This window comes from Miniopterus natalensis, chromosome 17 (assembly GCF_054644295.1).
Source record: "Miniopterus natalensis isolate mMinNat1 chromosome 17, mMinNat1.hap1, whole genome shotgun sequence".
Taxonomy (NCBI): domain Eukaryota; kingdom Metazoa; phylum Chordata; class Mammalia; order Chiroptera; family Miniopteridae; genus Miniopterus; species Miniopterus natalensis.
The window spans coordinates 22,647,097-22,674,253 of record NC_142097.1 but is presented as its reverse complement, the minus strand read 5'-3'; the positions used below and the strand labels follow the sequence as shown (position 1 = coordinate 22,674,253).

The 27,157-nt window shown below is 50.9% G+C and overlaps 3 protein-coding genes across 17 annotated transcripts in view; 1 reads left to right on the top strand and 2 right to left on the bottom strand.

Annotated features, from left to right (window-relative positions):
* Positions 1 to 82: 82 nt before the first annotated feature.
* On the bottom strand, positions 83 to 6,895 carry VAT1 (vesicle amine transport 1). Its single transcript, XM_016202146.2, has 6 exons — positions 6,426 to 6,895; positions 3,419 to 3,626; positions 2,850 to 3,020; positions 2,667 to 2,756; positions 1,818 to 2,059; positions 83 to 1,660 (listed from the first exon to the last, which is right to left on the bottom strand). Exons 1-6 carry the CDS (start codon positions 6,828 to 6,830, stop codon positions 1,577 to 1,579), a joined length of 1,200 nt encoding a protein of 399 aa, XP_016057632.2. The 5' UTR covers positions 6,831 to 6,895; the 3' UTR covers positions 83 to 1,576.
* A 1,747-nt stretch (positions 6,896 to 8,642) lies between these two features.
* On the top strand, positions 8,643 to 13,125 carry RND2 (Rho family GTPase 2). The gene is made up of 5 exons (XM_016202035.2): positions 8,643 to 8,744; positions 9,237 to 9,324; positions 10,086 to 10,195; positions 10,879 to 11,013; positions 11,230 to 13,125. Exons 1-5 carry the CDS (start codon positions 8,643 to 8,645, stop codon positions 11,482 to 11,484), a joined length of 690 nt encoding a protein of 229 aa, XP_016057521.1. The 3' UTR covers positions 11,485 to 13,125.
* An 11,448-nt stretch (positions 13,126 to 24,573) lies between these two features.
* Positions 24,574 to 27,157, bottom strand: part of BRCA1 (BRCA1 DNA repair associated) — a 48,887-nt gene continuing 46,303 nt past the window's right edge. For all 15 annotated transcript variants that reach the window (XM_016202130.2, XM_087826087.1, XM_016202132.2 and 12 more), the window contains 3 exons: positions 26,964 to 27,037; positions 26,517 to 26,577; positions 24,574 to 25,719 (listed from right to left, as the gene is read on the bottom strand). In XM_016202130.2, coding sequence (XP_016057616.2) covers positions 25,547 to 25,719; positions 26,517 to 26,577; positions 26,964 to 27,037 — 308 coding nt within the window. In that variant the 3' untranslated portion in view covers positions 24,574 to 25,546. The remainder of the gene's footprint in view (positions 25,720 to 26,516; positions 26,578 to 26,963; positions 27,038 to 27,157) is intronic.

The window sequence follows — 27,157 nt, the reverse complement described above, 5'->3', positions numbered from 1 at the left end:
CAGAAACCCTAACCTTCCACTATCAGCACTAGCCTTTCACCAGCTCACCTTCCCTCAGCTCTCAGAGGCAATATCCAGGACCCAGGGTTTGGCTTTTTATTGACACAAACACAAAGGCAGCTTCGGTAATGGGGTGGGGTACACAAAAGCAGAAGTCGCACTTCACACCGTTTAGGCCTCATTTGGACAATGAAGAGGCTGAGCCCCTCCCTGCCACCTCCCATTGGCAATGGCTGGGGCAATAACCCTTCCTAATTCCAGCTCAGAGAGCAGAGGGAGTTACACCCCTACCCCAGGAAGTCCCTACTTTGGTTCCAGAGGCCCAGGTCCTAACCCGCGCCACCCTCCCTGCCCCTTTTTACTCCCCTGCTCCATCTCCCCACCCATGTAAACAAAGTTTGGGGCTGAATTTGAAACGATGCCTCCCTGCTCTGAGAGGGCAGGGGGCAGGGGCCCTCCCATGACAGCACGGGGATGTGCTTTAATTTTTACTTTGGTCCCAGAATAAGGAATAAACAGCATTGCCTCCCGGAGTTCTGGCTGGTAAATGCCACACTTATCTGCAAGGCTGAGAAAACTTCCCCACCTCTTTTTCCTCAAGCACTGATAGAGAAATGGGAGCCCAGAGAGAGACAGGACATGGCACGGAACCCAGGAGGCTTGGGGCTGCCCCCACCCCCCACACTGGCACACACACAGATTTTTGGCAGTGTTGTGGGACTGGGGAGCAGCAAAATCCCAGCTCCACCAGAACAAGGAAGGCACTGGGGAGTACAGGGGTAGAAAAGGAGGTGCGAGACAGGGACCCCCACCCCCATACACAAGCACAGGTTTTCCATTGCTAAGGCACTGAGAACAGATCCAGAGAACTCAGTGAAGGAAAGGGGGTGCTCTGTGTCCCTCCCACAGGGTTGTGACCTAGGGGAGCAAGTGTGATTCCTGCCCTTGTTGTAAGAAGCAACCTTGGTTAAGAGTGGCAGAAAACCTGGAGGTGGACGAAGCCCAGTTGTGCTTAAGAAGTTGGGGACGAGAAGACAAGGCCATGCAACGAGGCAAAGAATTCAGAGGTGGGCGCTGGTCGGCCCAGGTTGAAGGGACACTAGGGCGAAACAGGGACATGCTGGACTCACACAGATTGGCCCCATATCCTGAGCTGACATTTCAATTCTTTGGGGAAGGTAGTGGGGCAGGGGCAGGAGGGGAGATGAGGCAGAGGCGGAAGCACGTAGAACAGAACGGGAAGGGATTGGCTAGCCTTGGCACAAAAGCAGCACAGCAGGCCCGGGGAAAGGGTGGGGGCAGGAAGCAGCCGGTCTCCCTCTGTCCCTCCCTGTCCCCTTGGCAGGGCCCAGACATCCAAGTGGTCACTTCCCAACCTCTTCAGAGGGCAGGAAGGAGGGAGGGGGCAGCCCTGGCTAAAGAGAAAGAACAGGGCATGGGGGAGGTCATCACCACAGACCTTTGGGGGAGAGAGGGCAGAGCATTACGACAAAGGATGAAATGCGAGGGTACGGGGCAGTCACGTGGCTTCCCAGCTTCTCTCTTCCCGGGTCCTGGGGGTCTCCCAGCCCCCGTCCTAGTTCTCCTTCTCTGGCCCAGGCACCAGGAGCACTTTGCCCACATTCTTCTTCTCCTGCATCTGCCTCATGGCATCCACCACCTGAAGAGGAAGGCAAGACTCTGCTCCCAGTGCCATCCAGCCCCTCCAGAGACTCAGCCTACAGGAGGCGGCTCCCCTCCTCCCAGGAATCCTACCCCCGTGACCCCAAGCTTCCAGGGTCCTACCCAGGCCCTCCCTGCAGAGCCAGCACACTCACCTTCTCGAAGGGCCACACAGAGTCAATGTGAGGTTTGATGTGGCCCTGATTGTACAGAGTCACGAGGTGGGTCACCACCCTATTGAGCAGCTCCACCTCACCATCCAGGTAGCCCAGGTGGTAGCCACACACAGCTCGGTTGGCCGACAGCAGCTGCAGAGCTGTCACGCTGAACTGATTCCACCATGTGCGTGCCATGGCCATCAGGCTCCGCTTGGGGCCTGTCACTAGGCTGGCCATTCCTGAGAGACAAGGAGACACAGCCTGTGAACCCAGGTGCCAGGCACATCCCTGGGTGTCTGGATCCATGTTCATCTGCCCACTGTGGGCCCCTTATAATTATCCACAGCAGTGCCAGGAAGTGACAGGGTAATCCCCCATCTGCAGGCCACCAGGTCCAAAAAGACTCCTTCTAACTCAAAAATTGTTCTAATCTTTATGTTTTATTTTTATCTGAAATGGTTTTTTAATTTTAATTTTTCAATTACAGTTTACATTCAATATTATTTTATATTAGTTTAAGGTATATAAAGTAGTTTTTAAAATGAAAATGCAGCTACCCCAAGAAGCCCAGGAAGGTAGGACAGAAGAAGGCAGACTGGTTGATTTTGCATCAGGAATAATCCCCAATCAGGAGCACAGAAAGAGCACAAAATTTACTATGATTCACATGAAAGGTTGTGAAAGAAAATGACAGTAGCTGCGCCCAGGAGGCAGCAATCTGAATGAACATTCTAATTCTGGCACTCTTCCTAGAGCACCTGGGTCCCTGCCTTCACTCAAAAGCCCTGGGCCCCTATATCCCACTCTGCTTCCCCTTTCCCTCTCCATTCCAGCCAACTGACTCACCATAAGTGATCACTTTGCCCATGGGTTTAAGGAGGTTGTAGCCCTTGGCAGTATCTGATCCACCCAGAGGGTCCATGACGATGTCCACGCCTGTCACAGAATGAGGGGAGCCAGGAACAGCGTTAGAATCACCAGTCTGGAGACCTGCCTCTCTGTCCCATGCCACCCCATACACTACCCTACCTTTGGGGGAGATCTTCTTGATCTCATCCACGTAGTCAGTCGTGTGGTAGTCAATGGGGTATGTGACCCCGTTCTCCTTCAGCACGTTGTGCTTACTGGCCGAGGCCGTTCCGAACACCGTCACATTCTCCACTGTGCGGCACAGCTGCAAGGCAGCTATACCCACACCCCCTGCAGCAAGACACCTTCATAAGGAGGGGATATAGAGTCACCCAGCCACCACTTCATTCTTGCCTCTCAAAGACCGATCCCATCACTTTCATTTTGCCTGGGCTCTTTTGGAGGCTTTCTGCCCCCCTCTCATGTCCAATTTCTGTGATTGAGAATTGTGCGAAGGGTGGCTGGCAAGGAAGGGGTGCTGGGAGAGGGCATGTTGCTATGGATAGCACACCAGGCTGGATCTGGTGCCTGAATGTTGCCACGGCAACAATACTACCAAGGCCTTGGGCGCCATAGGCCAAGGCAGCCTGGTGTTACCATGACAACAGTCCAGACGTGCTGCAGAGAAGGGGCCTAGGAGGGAATCTGGGTAAGGTAAGGAGGGAGGGTAAAGGAAAGGGGCCTGTCACCTGCAGCCATGTGTACCAAAACGCTGTTCCCAGGCCGTAGGTTGCCAAAATCAAAGAGGACCATGTATGCTGTGATGTAATTGACCAGCAAAGCAGCGGCTTCCTCAAAAGTCATGGCCTCAGGCATCAGGAAGGTCTGGGCTGAGGGCACAGTCACCTCCTCCTGCCACATGCCCGAACGGATCAATACCATCACCCGGTCCCCTACCTTGAAGAATGGAAGAAGAGTATGATTCAGTCATTCATTCATCCATTGGCAATTTATGACCTTCTGTTACGTACAAGGCTCTCTTCCTGGTAATGAAGTAGCAGCAGAAGGAGCAGCAGTAGTTATGGTAATAATAATAATAATAATGTCATAAAAAACAGTAACAACTTACCTTTATTGAGTACTTCCCAAGGTCCAGGACCTACTGTAAGTGCTTTATATGTAAACAATTAACCCTTAGGTCAGCTCTTTGAGGTAGATACTATCCTTATCTCCATTTTACAGATATTAGACTTCACTATTATTTAAGGTTCCTGATGCAAGAAGCTTACAGTTAGGGCAGCATAAAGTATTGTTGAACAGATCAAACTGCTTCTGTTAAACAAAACAAAACAGGCTCCACTGTTTACTGATGAGACATTGGGCAAACAGAAAATTACTTAACCTTTTTGAGCTCCAGTTTTCCTATCAGTAAAATAGGGCAGTTATGAGGATTAAGTGACAAAGTATTTAGTCATTTTTTTAGCCAAATGTTGGCCACCTAGTAGACACTTAGTACTGTTAGCGAATAATAATAATGACAATAACAGTAACTAGGAGGGGAGGTCACCATTCCAGTAACTGAAGGAAGAGGGAGTATGTGATAAGGTCCATACCACAGCACAGGTAAAGATCTCTGAGCAGTTAGGGCTGGGTGTGGTACCCTCAGGAAAAGTATCTGAGCCAGCACTGGGGGCCCAGAAGACACTTTCACCCAGAGATGGGGGGGGCGTGATGGGCAAGGAGAGCCACACAATCCCTCCCACCAGCAAAAGGCATTTTCCTCACTCTCAGTCACCTGTAGGAGAGCCTCCTTTCAGGAACGAAAGGGAGCAAACAAAACAGAACCCTTCTCTCCCGCTTAGGGCAGGGAAAAGGGGGCATTCTCAGGAGAAAGAAAGGCCTCTCCTCACTCTCTGAAGAGCGTGAAGAGGGAGGTGTGGGTGCTGCTCAGGGATAATCCGGGTCTGTCTTGGTCCCTGCCAGGAATGCTGGGAATGCTGTATATTAATGAGATTTGGAATCCATGGGGAAGGGGGATGGGACTCTGCCACACACCCTTTTCGTGTCAAGGCCCCACATTTCATCGCCAAGGAGGACTGAGGGCAGGCTAGGATCTTTCCCTGCAAGCACTGATCTGAGATGAAGTGTGGGGAATGAAAGCATTCCACCCCAGAACTCAGGATTGGCAGACTCGGCAATCACCCTGGAGGACTAAGAAAAGTGCAGTGGTCACTCTGGGTGGTGACCAGGCCCAGATCTGGCCTAGAACAAGGCTCATCACTTACCCACACTAATGCCTACCTCTCAGCCCATGACAGAGCAGGGTCAACCCTGATATCAGGAGGCAGGGAGGGCTCTCCCCACAGAATCCAGCCTCTTACAATCAGATTCTTGCCCTGGACAGGATATCCTGTATTTACCAAGTGGAAAGTGTTGGAAGGAGAGGTTAGGTGGGTGGCCTTCAGCAGCAACATGAACTACAACTCCCCCCACTTAAAAAAAAAGTAGATTTCTCAAGAGTGGGATTATTTAGAAGTCAGTGGAAAGGGTGGGGCCAGAGCTGAATCCAGGAAGAGGCCCTTTAAAGAGGATGTTTGCATGTACAAATAATCCAAGAATTCCAGCTCTGGGATGTAGGACTAGCAGGTCCAGCAAGAGAAAGGCTGCATCTAAGGAGCTTCTCTTGCAGGGGCTTGATTTGAAAAGAAACCCCAAAACAAATGACAGGCAAAGACTCACCCCAAGTCTCCCAAAAAGTTGGACATTTTGAACTCTCCGGTGTTCAGGGTTGTGGCCAAGATTAATGATAAATGTAAAGGAGAAACAGACCGGCAGAGCTGGGCCAACCTGCTCCCGGTGCCACACCCCCCACCCCAGTCCAAATAAGCACAGCCAGGGTTTCTGAGGGTCCTCCACAGGAAAGGCTTACGCACGTTCCGCCCGCTGGGACGTTCCCAAGGGCAGCCACGGGGGTCGTAACCCGTAACCCGTAACCCGTAACCCAATGGCTGAGTCACTGGAGGAGGAGATATTGCAGTCACGGGAGACAGAGTCCAAAACAAAGATCCAGAGACCCAATCTCAACCCTGTATCTGAACCTCCCCCTGGCCCCCACCAAAATCAGACTAGGGCCGGTGGTGGGGGTGGGGGGTGGCAGGCTCCCTCTCTTCCATAAGATGGGCGTGTCTCGTCTCTAGGCCCTGTTCTGGGAGGGGCCGCCTCACACCCCCACACACCACGGGGCTGCATGTGACCAGGGCTCTGGCACAGCCTTGTGCCGCCGCCCAACTCCGACTACATAGCTCCTCAAGCTCCCTTGAGGAACGAGGCACCAACCGTCATTTGGGGTCACAGACCGCAATTACCCGGGGAGTGTTTGATGGGCAGGGGTACAAGTGTGGTTTTACTGGGGATTGAGGGTCGGGGGAGCGCGGAGGAGGGGGGGGTACGGTCATTGCGCGCATGCGCATGGTTGCCTTATTGTTTCCCCCCACACACCCACCACCACCACCGCTGCTTCTGGGGGGCGGCCACAATTAAAAATGGTTGGGAAGGGGGCGATAACTCCGTCTTCGCCCCCGACTCCCAAATATAAATCCAGTTTTCCAGGAGCCTCAGAGCCCAGGCTCCTTTCCTACATCTTCCATGCCCGTCTACCCAGGTCGGTGCCAGTTTGCCCCACCCTGCCACACCCCCGGCGCCCGCCCACTACTGCCCCACTACCCTCACAGCCCTGCCCTGGGCTGGTCCGTTTACCTTGCGGTCGTTGACTCCCTCGCCCACCGCGGTCACGACTCCCGCGCCCTCCATGCCCGGAATGACGGGCAGCTGCGGCAGGCGGTCGTAAAGCCCCTGCCGGGCCATAACGTCCGCGAAGTTGAGCCCACTGGCCCGGACGCGCAGCGTCAGCTGCCCGGGGCCGGGGGCCGGGGGCGCGGCCGGCCGGCTCTGCAGCTTCACCTTGTCGTAGCCGCCAAAGCCAGTGAGCACCAGAGAGCGCAGCCGCGGCTGCGAGGCGGCGGCCCCCTCGGAGGCCGTGGGTGCGGGGGCGTCGCCCGCTGCTGCGGCATTCGGGGGCGGCGAAGAGGCTTCCTCTACTGCCCCTGCCTCGGCCGCCGCCACCAAGGTGGCCACCTCGGCTACCTCTCTCTCGGCGGACATGGCTGGGACTCGCGACGTGCGCACACAGCTGGACGAAGGGTGTACAGCTGCGAAGGGCGGAGCGCGAGTCCGGCTGAGCCGCGGCTGCGGACTCTGAGAAGGGGCGGGGCGCCTGCCCAGGGGCGGGCCCCTTAAAGAGCCAGGGCCACAGTGCGGGTGCTGCCGGGTTGTGAAAAGTGGGGACGAGGAATGTCTGCGTACAGACACACGCTAGGGCATTCTTGGAGTCATGCAGATCGCGATTTAATTTACATAATAAACCTTACGCAAGTTAAAAAATATGTTAAGGGGCAGTTTGAAGGACGATCCCCAAACCTGCGCTGACATTTGGAGAGCTAGCCACCTGTGGACCAGAACCCAACCAAGTTGTTCCTCAGGCTCTGATTCTATCCATAAGTGACCCGTTCCGCGTGGTCTATCAGTGGCTAACTTGGAGCAGGGAGATAGAGTCTTTAAAACTTTCCATTTGATTTTTGATGATTAAAACTCTGTGCCTCAATTTTCCCTTCTGTGAAATGGTGGAGATGTTGCTTGGTAAAGGGTAAAGATAAAATTAAATCGAGTGTCCCCGATGTAAAGAAGGGCTTTTAAAAAGTAAAAGATGACAGGCCGGCATGGCTCAGCGGTTGAGCATCCACCTAGGATCCAGGATGTCGCGGATGGATTCCTGGTCAGGGCACATGTTCGGGTTGCGGGCTTGATCCCCAGTGCCAGGCAGTGCAGGAGGCAGTTGATCAATGACTCTCTCATCCTTGATGTTTCTATCGCTCTCTCTCCCTTTCCCTTCCTCTCTCTGAAATCAATACAGATATATTTTTTAAATAATAATAAAGAAATAAAACAAAAGGTAAAAGATGTCATACAAATGCAAAACAGTAGCTCGATTAATTGTTAGATTTCGGATCAAGCCTGAAATGACTAGAGCTTGTCTCTGGCTCCAGCAGTGCTGTCACTCTGGGCAATTTGATCTGCCGCTTCTTCGCTCCCCCTGTCTCCCCGAGATATCCACCAGAGGACGCAGCTCCCCCAAAACTTTTCACCCTGTGCTTGGCTGGAGAGACTCATTCTTGCCTCCCTGTTAGTCCATGCGGGTCCTTAAGTCACCATAGCCCGAGACTGGGCCATCCGTTGCCATGGGGACGGAAAGCCATGACGTCACCATTTTCCTGGTTGGGGTGACGGAGTCTACACCGTCCTAATCCCAAGACTTCCTGCAGGGACCTGAGCATGGAGGAGGGAGACTGAACCCAAAAGACTCCCTCCTTCCCCTACCATCTCGGGCCTCTTCCTATTCAGGAAGTGGGTGGTTGCCGCCTCGCGTGTCCGCACTAGCACACCGGAGTGCACGCGTGGGCACGCAAAAGGCCCGAACCTTAAGAGTGCGCTGATCCCATCCTACCCCTCCGAACTTCGCCCAAGCTCCGCCCCCACCCTCCCCTCACCCCCACCCTCAAGGAAGTCAAATCAGTCAAATAGCCCAGCTCCGCCTGCCCCAAACCAGCAGGGGCCCCTTGGCTCCCACTAGCGCGCTGGAACCCTGCTCTCCCGCCTAGGTTTCCCGGGGTCCCGGCCAGCTCCCCTGGGCCCCGCCTCCAGGCTGCGCGACCGGGAGGCGGGGCCGGGGGCGCGGCCGCCGGGCTGGGGGCGGGGCAGAGGGGGGGCCGCGGCCCCGCGTGGGGGCTCGGCGCGGGCCCGCGAGATGCCGGTGTCGGCGGCCCGAGTGGCTGCAGCTGCAGCAGCGGGGGAGGCGGGGGAGGCGGCATCGGGGCCCGGGAGGGGGGCTGCGCGGGGGGCCGGCGCGTAGCCGGGACCATGGAGGGGCAGAGCGGCCGCTGCAAGATCGTGGTGGTGGGGGACGCGGAGTGCGGCAAGACGGCGCTGCTGCAGGTGTTCGCCAAGGACGCCTACCCTGGGGTGAGGGACCGGCGTCTTGGGAGGGGGAAGCTGAGGTCGCGGGGATGGGTGACTGGGGCCCGGGGGACGGACAGCAGTGGGTGCTGGGGTAACCAGGGACAAGAGATAGAGGCTTGGAGGACCGGGGCGGGGGGGCGGGGAGGGAGTGTTGGGGGCTCTGGAAGGACTGCAGAGGATTGGGGTGGGAGGAACTAGGGATCAGGGTGAGATGATTGGGGTTTGGAGGAAGCAGAGGATCCCAGAGGGGGTGCTAGGGGAATGTCGGGGGTCCTGGGCATCGGAGAGGGGACGAACTAGGGGCTGAAAGGGCCAGAAGGGGTTCTGGAAGCCTAGCAGAGATTCCCTGAGGCAGCCGCTCCCAGGATCTCCCCTTTGCCCAACATCAAACCAACTTGCGTTCAGGTGCTGGGCTGGACGGGGTGTGGGAATGAGTTGGGCATTTGTCTGGGGTGAGGACTGGAGGATCTCATCTTGACCCATCTCTGTCTGCAGAGTTATGTCCCCACCGTGTTTGAGAACTACACCGCAAGCTTTGAGATAGACAAGCGTCGCATTGAGCTCAACATGTGGGACACTTCAGGTAGCCAACTCCCTGGGGTCACCCTGACTTCCAAGGCCCTCCTCCCTGGCTAAACCTTTAGGCTTCAGGTCAGCTCAGCCCATCCATCTAATTCTAGGAGGAAGGAAAATCTATTTTCTGCTTAAAGCCAGGGAAACTAAGGCAGAGCTTGCTGACATACATAGAAACCAGTCCTGAAAGAGAAAAGCCCAGTATCCAATCCCCTCCGCTGGATTCTGCCTACCTGGGAAAGTTGAGAAGGAATGTTTTTTTATTTGGGAACATGTGTTTTAGGGGATTGGACTGGGTATAGGAAAGACATTTAGAATTTCTTTGGGTATGGGAACTACTTCTCTAGACTCAACTATAGAAATCTGAGATCAAGTCCCGAGAGAATGGGAGAGCTCTCTCCCTTCTCCAAAAAGGAGGAGGGTTTTTATTTTTACTCTGGTACCCTGGAGGTCATTAGAAGATGTCTGTCAGAGCCCAAAAAGCACATGCAGAATTTTGTGAGAATATCGATTGATTTCATGAGCTTCTCAGACTCAGAAAAGATGAAGAATAATTACTTTTAGAGAAACCCCTAGGGAAGTAGTGAACTGTTTTCTGCCATCTAACCTCCCCTCTGCCTGCCCCCGCCTTGGAGAAACATAGACTCTTTGATGGTTATTAATAACTGCTCTTTTCCATTCTCTGATCCTAGCATCAGGTCCCCCATTCCCTTCCAGGCCTTCCACACACTCAGGATCCTGGTCTGCCCTCTCCCCTCTGTCTTCTCTCAGGTTCCTCTTACTATGATAATGTCCGGCCCCTGGCCTATCCTGATTCAGACGCTGTGCTCATCTGCTTCGACATTAGCCGACCAGAAACACTGGACAGTGTCCTCAAGAAGGTGGGAGCCTAGGGAAGCAGGAAGCTATACTGAGGGAGACCAGAAACCATGGTCCTGACACAACATGAATCATCAGCTGGAGAGTGTGTGATGTTCTCATTCTCCCAACCCCCCTTTCCTGAAAATCAGTCCTCAGAGCTGGGTAGGGAATCTGGGGGTCATGGGGGAGAGCAGAGAGAGGTGCTCAAGAGATTCCTTAGCCACCCTCCCTATCTCCTTGGCCATGGAAGCCCCAGATGGACTGGATGAGAATGCTGCTCTGGGAGCTCAGGAAACCCCTGTGGTGTCCTCTCCAGGCCCCTATTTCCATGAGAAAAGCCTATGGTGAAAGGACAGAAGTCAGCTAAGGCAGCCCCAGTTCCCAGGTGGGGGAGGGGAGGGCTGGATTTGTCTGTTCCCAGGAGCAAACTTGGGAAAGGGGGTCAGAATGGGAAGGCTCCAGGCTGGCAGGCGCTTCATGGCCCCTGAATTAGAAGCAGAGTGCAGACCTTCCAGCCCTCCCCCAGCCCTCTCCGCCCTCCCCCTCTCCCACACCCCATCTCCGCTTTCAGCTCAAGCCCACCATCCCACCTGCTTGCTCACACGGGTCCAGAGGGGTGTTGGTTTCTGCATGCTCTGATAAAGGGTGGCCTCCTGGTGTGGAGCATGGTTCACCCTTAACTCTACTTTCTTTCCCCAAATAGTGGCAAGGGGAGACTCAGGAGTTTTGCCCCAATGCCAAGGTTGTGCTGGTTGGCTGTAAACTGGACATGCGGACTGACCTGGCCACACTGAGGGAGCTGTCCAAGCAGAGGCTTATCCCAGTTACACATGAACAGGTGGGACCCTTGACCTCTTCCCAGCCTAAATCTCCCACTTCTGACCCTCTGAGTCTCTGATTTGAAAACACCCTATTTTATTCATCCATTGTCTTGGCCTCTAACCTCTGATTTGATCCCTTGACCTCCTCCCTCCCGCAGCCCTCAGCCTCTCTGCGCCTTGCTGAAGCTGCAAGCTAGGCCTCATAACTTCCTTCATGCACTCCATCCTTCCAGGGCACTGTGCTGGCCAAGCAGGTGGGGGCCGTGTCCTACGTGGAGTGCTCCTCCAGGTCCTCCGAGCGCAGCGTCAGGGATGTCTTCCACGTGGCCACAGTGGCCTCCCTTGGCCGTGGCCATAGGCAGCTGCGCCGTACTGACTCACGCCGGGGACTGCAGCGATCCACTCAGCTGGCAGGAAGGCCAGACCGGGGGAGCGGGAATGAAGGCGAGATACACAAGGATCGAGCCAAGAGTTGCAACCTCATGTGAGGAGCCGGCGAGGGGCAGAGTGTCAAGAGGGGTGGTGAAGGGCACAGTTGTTCCCCTGCCTGCACCCTGGCTTCCTGACCTCCTGCCTCTGGCTGGAACTTCAGGGCAGGCTGAGTGAGCAATTCTCCTGGGCAAGGGACCCAGAGGCAGAGGGTGCCACCATTCCCAGCATCCTCACCCCCCTCCTCTCCACAGGAAGTTGAGGGAGCTAGCAGGGCAGGCATCTGGGCCAGGAGCTGGGATGGGGCAGGGGGCTTAGAGAAACTGCCATCGAGCAGTGACCTTGGTTGAGTCTCAGCATGTGAAGGGTGCCTTCCCTCCCCGCCTCCAGTTCCCATATCTTGATCCTGGCTTCCTTCCCTAAGGAAAGTGTCCATTCCACGACCTTTCCTTTTCTTCTCATCTCACTTCTACAGCTGTTCTCACTCATCCTAACCTCCAGGCAACATGCACTAAATTAAAAATCGAGTTGAGAAGCCCCTCCCCCCACATACCCACCAGTCCTAGCTTCTCCCTCTCTTCCCCCAACAGTCCCCAAATAAAGCCCGTGTCCATGGAAAACGGCTGTGGCTTTAGTTTTGTTGCTTTCTAAAAAACCAGTCTACCAATCTCTAGCAGCAGGAGGAAAAGTTAGACTTTAGGAAGAACTTTCCTGTCTATGCTCACAGAAGCAGCAGAGGAGGTCACGGTTTGGATCAGCAGTGTCCTTCTAGGAGCCAGAGGTGGGGAAGTGAGATATCTTGGGAATTTTCATATCAGTTAATGAGCCAGACGATCCTAAAGCCATCAGGGGGTTTTAAAGTGGACTGATGTGCAATTCATTACTCAGCCCAGCTGGGGCCCCCTGCTAGTGTGGGAAGGGTCCTGCTGAAGTGGTCCAGGCCCTTTGCTTACTACCTCCATACACCCTCGCCTTGGAGTCTGCTGGTGCCCTGGGAGTTGTGGGGGTGGGGACTGTATCAAAAACCCCCACGTCACAGAAGCTGACCCTCGGCTGAGGGAAGTTTCCCAAGGGGACAGAGGTTTGGTTCTGGGGTCTCCTCAGAGGGGGAGCAGGAGTTCTCACCCTCTTTCCATCCTGAGCTCTTTGATGATTTTGGAGGGAGATCAGCTGAGTTTAGGGCCACCCCCCCTCCCCAATCCCCTAGAGAAGGAAAGCTGGTGGAGGGGCTGGCTGGAGCACTTGTTGTCAGGAAAGACAGTGCTGGTCTGTTTTCTCCGGAGTCTGGTTTCACATTGTCCTGTATTCCCTCCCTGGCTCTGGTCCCACTGGCCTCTTTTCGGTGACATTCTCCCCCAGGAACCATCCCTGGCCCTCCCCTCCCCCAGCCCCAGACGGTTCTTCCAGACATACTCTGAGAGAGAACACAGACCTTACCCTCCCATCTGCTGGGATTCCTCCCCTAAATCACAGCCCATCCCTCCCTCATTCATTCAGCAAATATGTACTGAACACAAACTGTGTGCCAGACACCGGCTTGGGAGGCTGAAAGGACCAGTCTCTTTGCTCTGGGGGACCAGCCCATTAGAAAAAAGAGGTGCCCCAGGTATGACAGTGCCTTGGCTGTGGGAGTTCCTTACAGCCTTAGGAGCCAGTCCTCTGAGCCAGGTCCTGAGGGTTGAAGAGGAGTTCGCCAGGCAGGAAGGGGGTAGGAAGGGCACTCGGGACAGAGGGTAGAGGACGTGCGAACACATGGAGGTGAGAAACAACATGGCACTGTTGGGGCTGCCATGGCCAGGAGGGCAGAAGACAAGGCTGGGAAGGTACATTAAGGCCACTGCAGGGCCCACAAAGGAACCAGGACTTCCTTCTGAGGATGTGAGGAGGGATTTCAAGCAGAGAATGAAGTGGCCAGATTTGGGTTTTGGATAGATGGTTATCTGGATGAGGTGATGGGGGGTGGGGGACTTGATTCTGAGGTGTATCATTTAAAATAGCTTCTCCTTTCCCTATGCCTTGAGTGGAAGAGAAGTCCCCACACACTCCTGGCTCATCCGATACTCTTTTCCCTCCCTCTCCTCCTGGACACTGTCCTGGTCCATCTCAACCAATCTCCTCAAAGATTCTGGGACAGTTTCAAGGGCATGGGGCACCCCACCCTCTCAAACTGTGACCTGGTTAGAGGCTGACTCTGAGACCCTCCTCAAGGACCCTAAATCCTGGGTTGAGGGTTCCAGAAAGGGCTGGGGCTCCCAGGTCCATCTCTCAGTCTGATCCCAGAGGACTGACTCCCCCCCCCCCCCCCCCCCCCCAGGGAACTGCCATACCATCAACTTGGGATTTTGGGCCTTGTGGCTTCTCTTTTCCACTTTGGACTTGGTACAAAGCAGGCTCAAGCCTGTAGCTGCCAAAGTGCAGTGTTTGTGTCCCTTTCTTCTCCCAACCTCCCTCTCCTGCTGCGCTCGGGGAATGCAAACGCATTTCAATATCCGCCTAAAGCAAACATAATTAGGAAGATAAATCAGCTGGAGGAGCCCCCAAAGTTTAATACATTTCCAATACCACTGGCAACAGATTTTGGTCCCCTCTGCAGGTCTGGGTTGCCAGACGTTTTATTTCTAGGGAGGGGCTGTACCTCTGGGCTGAGGAGCCCAGTAGGTGGGAGGAGGGAATGAGGCAGTGCCTTGACCTTCAAAGCCTCTGCAGGCTGGAGGGAGGGAACCTACCCCCTACCCCAATTCCAAGAGTCAGACTCAGCTTCCTCCTCTGCAGCTGTTTCCCCCACAAATTAGACACCCGTTTGGGAAACAATGTAGTCTCGTTAATCATTTAATGAAATAAACAACTAATCACTCTGTGATGCTTCCAGTGTTTCTTAACCTCAGCAGTCAGCCTGCCCAGGAGGGAGGAGGGGGAAGAAAGGGCTGGGGTTGAGACTGGGGCAGGGGCAGGGGCAGGGACTTGGTCTAACCCCTGAAATGCTTCAGCTGACAGAGGGTCATCTCCTTGTGACTCCAGCCTTCCCAGCAGGCACAGTCATGTAAAGAGCTTAAGAATGGGAGGCAGGGATTGAGGGCCTGGGTCCCAGCTCTTCCCCTCCCTCCCTAGGGAGCCTTTGGCAAGTCCCTGCACCTGTCTGAACCCCAGTTTTCACACCTGGAAAAAGGGAGCTGGTCACCACATCTACCTTGTGTTGTTGAGGAAGATTCAGAGGAGAAAGGATGTAGAAAAACTGCTTGACCCTTTAAAGAGGGCTGAGCTGAAGTCAACCTTTATTCTTGACCACTTAGATATCCAGTGCTGCTGAGCTGGGCCTGAGGGAATCAGGAAGGGCTTCTTGGAGAGGGCTTCCTGTGCTAGGGATTCCAAGGCTGGAAGAAGGCAAAACACACGAAGGGCAGGTGGCTGTGTCTTGCTATCCTAAGGACTAGAGAGGGCTATAGTGACTCCAAAGACTGAGGTCCCCATTTCTCTAAACGCCCCCCATTACCTTTTCTGAAGTCTCTGGGTGAGGACTCCACGTTGCCATGGTGACCCCACCACAGACACCCTCAGCCTGAAGGCTGAGGGAGGTAGGAGGAAGGGGTCATGTCTGAGGTTGCCAGTGGGCACCATCAATCCTGGCACAGCTCTCTCCACCAACTCCACACTCTCTTCCCCAGGAAAGGGGTTCAGCTCTTCTAAAGTATCCCCACTTCCCTCTCTGCTAACAAAAGACTTTCTTCTACACACTGCAGCCCCTCTCCAGCCTTCGCCCTACTGAGTTCCCAGGCCTCCCTCCATCTCTCTAGTCGATCCCCTGTTCCCTCTCCTGAAGGTTTGGGGGTGAGAGTCAGAAAGGGGGAGGCTCCAGGTCCAGGCTGTGGGGTGATTCCCAAGCAGCTACCTCCCAGGAGCCAGAGAGACAAGAGGGACATGTACATAAGTGCTCCTCCCCCCAAGAAAATGCCTCTGCTGTTGACTCCTAAATAACAGATGTCTGTCTGCATATTAATGAGATTGGACGAATAATTGGTGAGTTTTTCATTCAGTGTCAGAATGAACCCGGAGGCCTTATGTTCATGCACATAGACACCCACTCACACCCCGGCTCTCCCCTTCCCCCAGAGCACAATGAGACAGACGCAGATGCTGGCAAGCTTGACCCACAGAGGGGAGGAGCAGACAGGAAACTGGGAGGGGGTGTCAGCAGGAGGGATACCTCTGAGGTCTGGGACTGGGTTTGTCTTGATTGCCATCTCCCCAGCCCCCCAGGGGCATAAGCTTGCATTTGTGAGATTTCACCAGTGAGCAGAAGGGGCCCAGAGGAAGGTGGGAACCTGAGGGTAAAGAGGGTTGGGGGGGCAGTGTGCGAGGCAGGAGCTGCCTAGGGGGAGCAACAAAGCAGTGGCCTCCTTCAGAGAGGTTGTGCCTCCCGCAAACCTGGAATCAGCAGGTCTCTTACCCTCTTTAGCTCTTGTGCCAGGGTGTGAGGTGGATCAGTAAGCTACCACTTAGCAGCTGGGTGCTCTAGTGCAAGTTACCCAACCTCTCTGAGCCTCCTTGTCTCTAAGAATACCTACCTACCTTGCAAAACTGTAAGAAAATGAGTGTCATGTGTCTGTCTTAGTGCTTGGTTTATAACAGGTCACAACACATATTTGTCTTCTCCCCACCTATCCCCCTAAACACACCAACACAGTTTCAAAATTGCTGCCTCTCCTGCCAGACCCACCCTTGTTAGGGCAGGGGTTAATTAGAAGTTTACTAATTATCCTGGCTGCCTGGAAACTGAGAGGAAATGATAGAGAGGGGCAGGAACAGAGAAAGAGGCCATTAGATGGCCACAGGAGAGAAAACTGAGGGAAACCAAGGTCTGGAATAGAAGGAAAGAAACCAGAGATAAAGAACGCTGAGCCAGCTGGAAATGGAGTAGGTATTGCAGGCAAGTGGAGTGAACCCTGGGATGAGTCTAGAATCTAGACTGTAGATTCTAGAAGCCCCAGTTCTGCCATGAACTCACTGTTAACCTTAGCAAGTCTCACCTCCTCATCTCAGTCTCCTTATCTGTAAAAGGATGAGGTTGGTGCACTCTGTAAGGCCCCTTCTCATTGTGTGAGAGTCCCAGTGGCCTGGGGGAGCACCAGGGAGGGAAGGCGGGCTTGCCACCTCCCCACTATGGCCCATCAGTCACTCTTGCTCTGTCTCTTCTTCCCCTTGGTAAATGGATCTGCTGCGCCAGCAAACAACTGTCCATTGTGTCCTAATGAGAGACGAGCCGGGAAAACCAATCACTTATGATGCAAATGAGCGGCGGCTGCAGCCTCTCGCTTTCACTGAGTGCCTCTCTTCTGTCCAGACCCCATCGCTGCCCCAGTTGGGCCTTTCTGCCCAGCCCCAGTTCCCATCTGGTCCTGGAGGAAGAGGGGGGAGGCCCTTCCCATTGTCACTCATTGCCACTCCCTGCAAGGAGCCTCAACCCTCACAGCCTTGAGAGGCCCAGCTTCTCTCTCAGGGCAGCTCAGTTTTTGTTTTCAATTGAGGTGAAATTAGCATAATATACAATTAGCCATTTTAAGGTGTACAGTTCTGTGACATTTCATGCATGGGCTCAGGTGTTCTCTGCCCACCTCCACACCCCACAGCCTCCAGTCAGTGGTGCAGGGAAGCTGCTGAGGCCTCAGCCAAAAGTCAAGGAATAATAGAGGCTGGTGTTGGGTAACAGCTGAGAAAAATCCAGAGCTGGCCTGGGGTGAAGGGGACAAGCCCTGCACTTTAGGATGGAGCCAGGGGAGAAGGCTTGGGCTTTGCTGGGAAGGGAAAGATCATTAGATTATCACTGCCTTCCCCATCACAGCCCTGGGGCCATATCTTTAGGAAATGGCCTTTTGAATTCCTATGTAGATTTTTTTTTTTTAAGTTTCTCTGGCATTTGGTTAGAAACCAGATCTTGGTTTCCATGACTTTCAGAGCATCTATGGGCTTGGGGATGATCCCACCTTGGCAGCTGTGGAGGGTCCTAGAACAGCCCTCACAGGCCACATGCCTCCAGGGGAGACTTTTCCTCACCAGGCCCCCAGGAACAGTCTTCACCAAGGGAAGATTTTCTACCTACTTGGCACTAGTCTATTCCAGAGTCCCAGAGCCTGACAGCTGGGAAGACCCACATAAGTTGTAGTCTGAGTTTCTCTTGCTGCTATACAATACCATTTGGTTTTGTGTCATTTTGAAGAGAAGATGGCAAACATCTGCTTACCTGTGTGTCTATTACCTTCAGATTCACCTTTTCCCCCCTTCTCTAATCTAGGACAGCTGGTAATGTTTAAAAAACCCAAAAAGCTCTTCTGGAATGAACCAGTGCCAACTGCTGCAGCATTGCAGAGAAGAAACTTAACAGGGTCACAAACTTTCTTTTCTTTTCTGCAGCCCCTGCTCCTACTCAAGTGGAGTCCACACTCCCACTCTGCGAGACAAAACAGCCTAGACAATGTAATGAGGGAATTTCCATCTGTGGCCTAATGAATAGGGTCACCTGGGCTGGTTAGCTCCAGGTCTGCTACCAAAATTCACTGGGTGACCTTTGGCAAGGCCCTGGCTTTAGTTTTATCATCTATAAAGTGGGATAACAATCTTTACCCTAGCCATTTCCCAGGGAACAAGTCAGGGGAGAGAAATAATGGTTGCGCCAGGGCTTTGAACTTGCACAGAGATTATCATGAACATCATAATCATTTCTGCAGTGATGGCGGCAGCAGTTTATCTGCTTTGAGTAACCAGCTTGGAGGTGGCCTTGCTGGAGGTCACATGGATAGGGGACGCTCATGTTCTCAGTCTGGCTGGGTGTTCTGTTTGTTTTTCTAAATTTTATTTATTGAATTGAAAGAGAGATTTGTTGTTCCACTTATTCATGCATTCATTGGTTGATTCTTTTATGTGCCCTGCAACCCTGGTGTAGGGTGAATGTTGTTGTTTTTTAAAAATATGTTTTTATTAATTTTTTTTTAGAGAGGCAGAGGGAGAGATAGAAACATTGATGAGAGAGAAACATCGATTGGCTGCCTCCTGCACGCCCCCTATGGGGATCGAGCCTGCAACCCAGGCATGTGCCCTAGACCTGGAATTGAACCTCTTGGTGCATGGGTGGATGCTCAATCCACCGAGCCACATTGGCCTGGCAGGTGGGTGTTGTTTTGATTAACAAAGGGGTAGGCTTCATGATAGGCAAGAGAGAATTGAGGAGGAAATCTGTAGATGTGGGCTGAGAGAGGAAGAGGGATTCTTGGGCATTTAGATCTCATATTGTTTTTGGAGTAAATTGGGGTCCTAGAAAAATGAGTGGGGGAGATTGAAGGGAATTAGCACTCCCAGTGGCAGAATGTGGATAGCTTATCAGGGACCAAAGTTCTTGAGGGTGGGGCCAGCAGTTGGATAAACCCTTCACTCAGTGAGACCATTCATTCATCCTTAACCAAAAAAAAAACAAAACAAAATTTTATATATATATATATATATATATATATATATATATATATATATATATATATATGTATTAGATTTCAGAGAGAGAACAGGAGAGGGAGAAATAGAAACATCAATGATGAGAGTCATTGATTGGCTGCTTCCTGCACGCCCCCTACTGGGGATCGAGCCCACAACCTGGGCATGTGCCCTGACCAGGAATCAAACCTCCATCTCCGAGATCATAGGTCAATGCTCACCTGCTGAGCCATGCCGGCCAGGCGCGTTTGTTCATCCTTGAACTTACTCATTTGGCAATTACTTGTTGGGTACCTAACAAGGAATGTGCCAGGCACACAGCTGGATTACAACAAAGATAAAATAATAATCTTGTCCATTAAGACCTTCTAGTCACAGAAATAACTTATTGAAGGGAGAAAGTATCCTAAATAAAGCAAAAATTCTGGGGTGTTCTGAGTGGGGAGATTCTGGCCTGGAAGACCTGGGAAGGCTCTATGGAGGAGGTTGGGCAGGGGCTGGGGGTGGGGTGTCAGGATTTGGGTCTACAGAGATGGCAGAGCAGAATTGGCTCAGCACAAGAGTGTGAGCAAAGTCTGTGGGTCCCCATATTTGTTGGTCAGGGTGCCTGAAAGGGAGCAGCAGGTGAAGCATGAAGAGGTTGGGTTTGGGCTTGGGATAGAAAGTCTGGGGAGACTGGGTGAGTGGCTCAGAGAAATGTATCCTTAGAAGACTGTTTTATATTTTTTCTTTCTGGATCAGGTGCTCCTTCCCCCAATTCTGCCAGGTGGGGTTCTTACCTGGGCCTTCTGGAATCTTCCTGGCTTCCTTTTTACCTGGCCAAATAATTCCCAAGTTCCACCCAGAAGTTCCCCCATAGCAGGCAGAGTCTGACCCCACCACACAGCCCCCAAAGGGCTTCTGAACCAGAAGGCACAATTCTGCAAAGGTTTTCTGTAGCTCTTCTTGCCTAACCCATTGAATGGCAAGCACTTTAAAGGCCAGGAATGGATCTTTTCTCCCTTCCACAACCCTAGTATGCACACACACACACACACACACACACACACACACACACACACACACACACAGAGGCTACCCCAGAACTGGGCACAGATCCTCCCCTCAATCATTTTTAAAAAAATATATCTTTATTGATTTCAGAGAGAGGGAGAGGGAGAGAGAGAAACATCAGTGATGAGAAGGGTCACCATTGATCTGCTGCCAACTGCACACCTCTGACTGGGGATGGAGCCTGAAACCCAGGCATGTGTCCTCACCGGGAATTGAACCGTGATCTCCTGGATCCTAGGTTGATGCTCAACCGCTGAGCCACACTGGCTGGCTGCCCTCAATCATTGACCTTATTGTTATTCACCTGCACCACCTCCTAGGGCTGGTTCTCAGCACAATTTAGCTTCATACAAATCTTTGAATCAAGGCTTTGCAACTCCTTTTATTGCGTGACCTCAGGCAAGCTGCTTAACCTCTTAAGGCATAATTTTCCTCCTTTATATGTTGGGAATAGTGCATGGCACTTAGGAGTGTGGCAAGTGACAGTCATTAATGATGATGATTATTATTATTGTTTTCCTGAGAGACAGCAAGATCAGATGGCTCTCAGAACACTGGGCTGGGTTTCCATTTTCCTTTCCTTTTAATTGAGTCGTCCCCTCCCATCTGCCTCCTGTTTTGTCCAATTTGGGTCTTTCCTGTCACCAGTCCACAGGTCTGCCTACCTTTCTCCCTCTAGGCTGCCTTTCTCTTCTCTCAGAAAGCCCACTGGTAGCTGACACTCACTGGGCAGGTTGTCTGTGCCTTGCTCTTCATCAGGCAATAAAAATAAATCACAAAATCATTTTTTATTTGTTCTTGGTACCTTGAGGGCTGCCTGCAATTCCTCTCTTTAGAAAGCTGTATTTGCATATCTCTGTGCTGGGGTCAAAGGCTGCAGCTGTGGTTTCACTGCAATTTAAATATTAATAAAACCTCCTAAACCTCTAGCTGTGTGTTTTGTTTTTTTTCCCAAGCAGTCTGGCCCTTCTGCTCCTAGGTTGCTAATATAATTTAATCTTTGTTCTTTGTATTTGTTTAAAGGGCCATTTTAGAGTCAACTGAAGCCAGCTGCTGCAACCTTGTAGATAACTAATCAGCTAATAAATCTCTTTTTTTCTTCCTTCCTTCCTTCCTTCCTTCCTTCCTTCCTTCCTTCCTTCCTTCCTTCCTTCCTTCCTTCCTTCCTTCCTTCCTTCCTTCCTTCCTTCCTTCCTTCCTTCTCTTTCTTTCTCTTTTTCTTTTCTTTCTTCTTTCTCTCTCTTTCTCTTTTTTCTTTCGATTGATTTTATTTTTAAATTTTATTTTTGTTTAAAATATTACAGATGTCCCTTTTCTCCCCAATGACCTGTTCCACCCCTCGACTGATTTTAAAGAGGGAAAGTGAGAGAGCTTTGCTGTCCCACTTACTGACGCATTCATTGGTTGATTCTTGTATGGGACCTGACCAGGGATGGACACGCTAACAAACAGCTACCTGGCCAGGGCAACCTTAGTTTTGTTTTTTCTGTTGTTTTTTTTTAACAACCCTAAGAGTCACCTCTTCCGGCGGTAAAAGATTAGACCGTAGGTAACACTTTATTACCAATTAGCAGCCCCTTTCACTGCACCAGTGGTCTTCAAACTTGAGCTTGCTTCAGAATCAGGTTGCTGGGGCCCACCCCGGTTCTAATTCAGCGGGTCTAGAGTGAGGCAACAGGATTTGCATATTTAACAAATTCCTAGATGATATTGTTACCTACCCCTCTTCCCCATCAGGGGACCACAGTTTGAGAATCACTTCATTAACGGGCAAAATTAAGCTGGTTTATCATTCCAGGCCCCTGAAGCTAGGAATCCAAAGTTCTTGTTCCCCGGGCCCTATAAAATGGGGGGAGTCTCTCCAGTTCTCCATCCCCTCAAACCATGACTTAGATTTTCCTGATCATTCAGACTCATTTCAGGATTAGTTCCCTCTGCACCTCCCTAGTCCCTGCTCTCCACAGGACCTGGCTGTCTCCAGTTCTCCTTAATTATCTATTTGCCCAGATTCATTTCTTTAATTTTCTCCTTATTAGGGTCAGATTTACAGGCTGTTTGAGGGAGCTAAACATCACTGAAGAACGGTACAGGGGCCTCTGGCTCAGCCATTTTACAGCCTTTGATAAGCAAGCTCCCAAGGTGCCTGGCTAGCAAGCCCCACTCTCCCTTGGGTTTCTGCAAGTAGATCTGCAGTTCCCTCCCTCACCCTGCCTTCTCTCTGCGCTGCCTGCCGCTGGGGCTGCCCTTATCTGCTCCTCGCAGCCTTCACAGGATACATTCTGGGCAGCTTGGCTCCTTCCGCTCCAACCACCCCAACACTGATTCCTTTCTTTTTCTCCTGCACATTTTTGAGCCCATACTTTGTTGGTGATTCTGGTTGCATTTTTCAGGAGAGAGATAATCTACCAGGCTCTTCTCTAGACCTCTCCCTGCGCCTGCAGGATAATCCCTCCTCTTCTTCCTTTCCGGTTCCTTTGAAGAAGTTCATTTTGTGAAATGAGATAAAGACAGTACAGGAACCAGTTCCCCCAAATGCTGCTTTGCCCAGAGAGGGCTAAAATTGTGGGATGGAAAACAGGGAGGGCATCTTTTTTTTTTTTTTTTTTTAAATGTCTTTATTGATTTCAGAGAGAGGAAGGGAGAGAGAGAATTATCAATGACCCCCACTGGGGACTGAGCCCACACCCCAGCATATGCCCTGACCAGGGACTTGAACCGAGATTTCCTGGATCATAGGTCGAAGCTCAACCGCTGAGCCACGCTGGCAGGGCTGGGAGGGCATCTTAAAGCCAGAGGTGAAAGGAACAAGTAGATTTACTCTGTCATCAGAAGACTCAAATCCAGCCAAAGATCATGAGGCTGGGCCAGAAGTTGACTTCCAGGAAAAGGTTACAGAGTTCAAAAAACAGATAGGGTGGACAATTGTTGGGAGACTTTGAGAAACAATCACAGGAAATGTCTTAATGTCTTTAGTAATCTCTGCTTTCACCTAGGATTCCTGGGAAGGCAAGCTGTTCTAGGTAGATGTTGCTTTTTCTACCAACCCATCAGTGATGGGGGCAGCAGGCTCAGAGCCCTGGCTCATCCCCAGGGTCCAGTAAGCTATGGCTTGTCATTGGAAATAAAACACTTTGACTAAAGACTGGGTGTGCAGCACTTGCTTCCTGCTTGCCTTTACTGAGACCCACGGACTCCCTGGCAGGTAGACAAGGAGCTGGCATGGGCCCTTGAGAGGTGGTGCTGTAGGTGAGGCTGAACTGCAAGGCTCTGACAACTGAAAGATAAGCAGTCATAAGCTGGGAGGCTGGGTGGGCGCAGAAATAGTAGTGGCCACGATCCAATCCTGTAAGTCCCTTTGCCTAGGGCTCCTTTCTCAGGCAGAGCTGCCATTTGGAGGCAGGAACCTTCTACTGCCTCCCACCATGACCCATAAAGGAAGCTAGAGTGCTAGATCCCCTCCCAACTCACTCCTCTCCCCAAATTTCCTTGAGGCTTGAAGCGGTGCCTTCTGACCTGGGGTCAGTGGCTGATGTAGATGGGAAGCTGAATGATGGGATAGAAAGGGCATGGGTTCAGATTTCTGAGTTGTCATTTACTAGCTGTACAAACTTTTGAGCAAAATTTTTATTTTCAGTTCCCATTCTTCAGATGAGGTGACAAATAACCCACTTCATAGACCTGTGATGAAGATGGAATGAGATAAAAATATAATAATGGCAGTCAGTTCCATTTTCTCTACTCTTCCCTCAACCTTCTTACAAATATGGCAGCACTGAATTGTGTGGATTTCATTTTTTGCCTCAAAGAGGATTCCAACCTATGACAGTATAAAGACCAAGAAATGATAGACTATTATCCGTGGATTAAGTATGTTAAACAGGAGTGGCTGTCAGAATTCTAAAGATGTCCTCCCTATATTTCTGTCCCCTGGTTGTTCAAATAGGAACCTAGGTACCATTGTGAGGGGTTTCACATTAAGGCTGTCTGGGCCATAAGACAGGGAGATCACGCTGGACTGCCTGGTGGGCACATTCTAATCACTTGAGCCCTTAAAAACAAGAATTCTTTGGCAGGGTTTAAGAGACATGAGGCAGAAGAGGAGGTCAGAGAGAGTCCAAATGTGAGACTTGACCAGCCATTGCTGGTTTCAAAGATGGAAGTAGGGGGTCAGAAGCCTAGGAGTGTGGGTGGCCTCTGGAACCTAAGGATGACCTCTGGCCAACAGCCAGCAAGGATTCTACAACTGCAAGGAACAATTTGGCCAACAACATGAAATGAGCTTGGAAGTGGATTCATCCCCCTACTAGAACCTCTAGTATAGCGAAAAGGCTCTGAGAAGTCTGCAGGTGTGAGCATAAAGAACAGTCATATGGCCCGGCCAGGTGTGGCTCAGTGGTTGAGCATCGACCTAGGATCCAAGAGATGGCAGTTGGATCCCCAGTCAGGGCACATGCCTGGGTTGCAGGTTCGATCCCCAGTTGGATGGTGTGTAGGAGGCAGCTGATCAATGACAATTCTCTCATTATTGATGTTTCTATCTCTCTCTCTCCCTCTCCCTTCCTTTCTCTGAAATCAATAAAAGATATATTTAAAAAAAAAAAGAACAGTCATACATGTGGAAGTGTTTGCTACCAAGTTTATTTGCAGGTGAATAGTGCATTTACAAGACATATTTTGTACAATCAAGTCTGCACTGCCCTCACACACTAGGGGCTAAGGAAGACATAGTCTTTCCAGCAGCTATAAACAGTCCCAGGTAATGAGTTTATGAAAAACACTTTCTCTTCCTCCAGCAAACAAAATTATTTATGAAGCTGTACAGTTCAACAACAGAGAGCAAAAGGAAAAAAATTACCTCAAGGAAAGCAACAGCTCCTTTCCTGGTGGGATCCGTCATTTTATAGACATGAAATATTCATATCAGAGATATTATATTTCAAGAGGAATGGGTTACATATCAGATCTACAACAATAAACATTTTATTTATTACTAACGGAATCAGAAGACTCTCTTTGGATACCAATTCTTGCCCAGACTTTTGGAGATCAGGGACAGCATGACACTCCTCTAATTAACCCTCAATTTTCAGATTTATATCTATTACCTGCCTCTGAATTCCCTTCCCAATGCTCCACTCCAACATTTGAGAGCTCTCCAAGGACTGTTCTGATTTTAAGTTGCATCATAGATCCCTAAGTACTCACCTTCCATTTAAGGGTTTGACTCTTGGCCTTTATGAACACAGGGTTTTAGAGAAACAAATTCAGGGAAATCATCTATTCTCCTGAGCCCAGCTACTCTGTGCCACCAGCTCTAAGCTGACAGCCCCAGTATAATAAATAGGGCTGATAAATAATGAATCAGTATCTTGCTCAACTGGTGGCATTTAAAATTCTTTTCAGGTGAAAAATTACCACAATTTTGTGCTCATGGCAGATTTCAAAGGGAGACTTGAAGCAAAAAATCTTTGAGGGACCCTTACACAACCAGAAGTAGTTTTCAGGCTGATGTACATAAAATATTTAGTAACCGGGATAGTGGAAGGACTAAAGAGGAGCTACCAGGACATGGAAAAAGGCCATTTTTTAAGCTTATTCTTGGGGTCCTGTGGAGACAGGCTCTACACATGGTTGGCAGGAATCAGCAGCAGCTCCGGGGATCTGGAGTACCAGGTAGGTGTCCAGCTCCTGGCACTGGTAGAGGGCTACGCTGTCCAATACCCACTCTCGGGTCACCACAGGCACCTCACACATCTGCCCAATCACTGAGGACAGAGAACACAAGTAGAGATTAGTGTCAATTCGCATTTTCCCAGTCCAGACGCCAGTCAATCTATTCCAGGGACGTGGCTGTACGAGTTCTTAGGGTTACTCAGGAAGGAGCAAAAGTGTTGATTGTAAGCAACGCTTTAGGACATAGGACCTTACTCAGACTTTATTAATAAACTTTATTAACATGAGCCCCAGTCTGTTAAAGGAAAAGTCATCAGAGAGCAAAGCAGCACTGCAATGTAATGATGGGAAAACATATTTGCAGTATCTTAAGTGAAAAAGCAAAACAGTATGAGCACAATCACACTGTGTAAAATACATGTACACACACACAACACATGCCTGGAAGAATTCCATGGTGATCATCTCCAAGTGGCAGGATTACTTCAGTTCTTTTATTGTTTGTGTTCCTTTTTATTTTATGTGATTAACATTCATATTTAACCCTCCCCCCCCAATGGAAATAGCTCATGCATGACTTTTATAATACAAAATAAATAATCAACAAAAAAGTTTTAAAAGGACATTTTAACCATTCATTCAACAAATATTTATTGAGCACCTTGAATGTGCTGAGAACTGTGTTAATTAAGCACTGGGTAACCTGTGGTGAACCGAACTCATCCAGGACTCCATATGACACAGGCACATGAAGTCCCACACAGGTTCACCATCCATTCCAGTTGATCTAAAAAGGACATTTAGACCTAAAATCACCACAGTAATCTGTACACTAAACCGGGCCCTCTATCCCACACTTCTCTGGATGAAGGCTTATAGCAAGACTTACCATGGAAGCCACTGTCATCTGTCCAGGCATCCGGCTGCATGACCACAATAGGGTGAGTACCCTGCATCCCCAGGAAGGAAACAACATTGAAGGTATCAGAATAGAACTTCGGGAACAGTCACATAACCATTTCTTGGAGGGGTATTGAAGCAGACTACTCTGGGGCAACCACACAAAGGGGGGGGGGCGCACAGCATAAAGGAAGGATTAGAGGTAAAGAGCCTTTCCTCAGTATATTAAATACCTATAGCTCTTAGGTCTTCACTCCTCCCTTACAGATGGAGTCTTCTGGCAGATACATGGTTGGAGAAGGCTTGGGGAGAAGAGGCTTCTCAGGCTACACTGGGGTGCGGAGGGGCGGTTCACAGGGACTGATAAGTGCCACCTCGCTCAATCACCAGATAGAATATTGTGTCCTTCCCCTCTGGAAGGGCACTAAATGCTTACCTTGCCGAGGGTGAATGATGAAGGTTCCTTTACCACAGAAGCCCCACAAAGCTGCACCATCCATTCTAGTTGATCTAAATAGGCATTCAGACAGAAAATCACCACAGTAATCCACACATTTAATCTGGGCCCCCTACTGCATACACCTTTGAATAAAGGCTTACAGCAAGATTCTCAGTGGGAGTCCCTGTCTC

Coding starts and splice junctions, on each gene's coding strand:
- RND2 (XM_016202035.2), top strand. CDS start 8,643: ATGGAGGGGCAGAGCGGCCGCTGCAAGATCGTGGTGGTGGGGGACGCG. Junction 9,325..10,085: donor CAACATGTGGGACACTTCAG/GTAGCCAACTCC, acceptor GTCTTCTCTCAG/GTTCCTCTTACTATGATAAT. Junction 10,196..10,878: donor TGGACAGTGTCCTCAAGAAG/GTGGGAGCCTAG, acceptor TTCCCCAAATAG/TGGCAAGGGGAGACTCAGGA.
- VAT1 (XM_016202146.2), bottom strand. CDS start 6,830: ATGTCCGCCGAGAGAGAGGTAGCCGAGGTGGCCACCTTGGTGGCGGCG. Junction 3,021..3,418: donor TTTGGTACACATGGCTGCAG/GTGACAGGCCCC, acceptor GTCTTGCTGCAG/GGGGTGTGGGTATAGCTGCC. Junction 2,060..2,666: donor GGGCAAAGTGATCACTTATG/GTGAGTCAGTTG, acceptor CTTGTCTCTCAG/GAATGGCCAGCCTAGTGACA.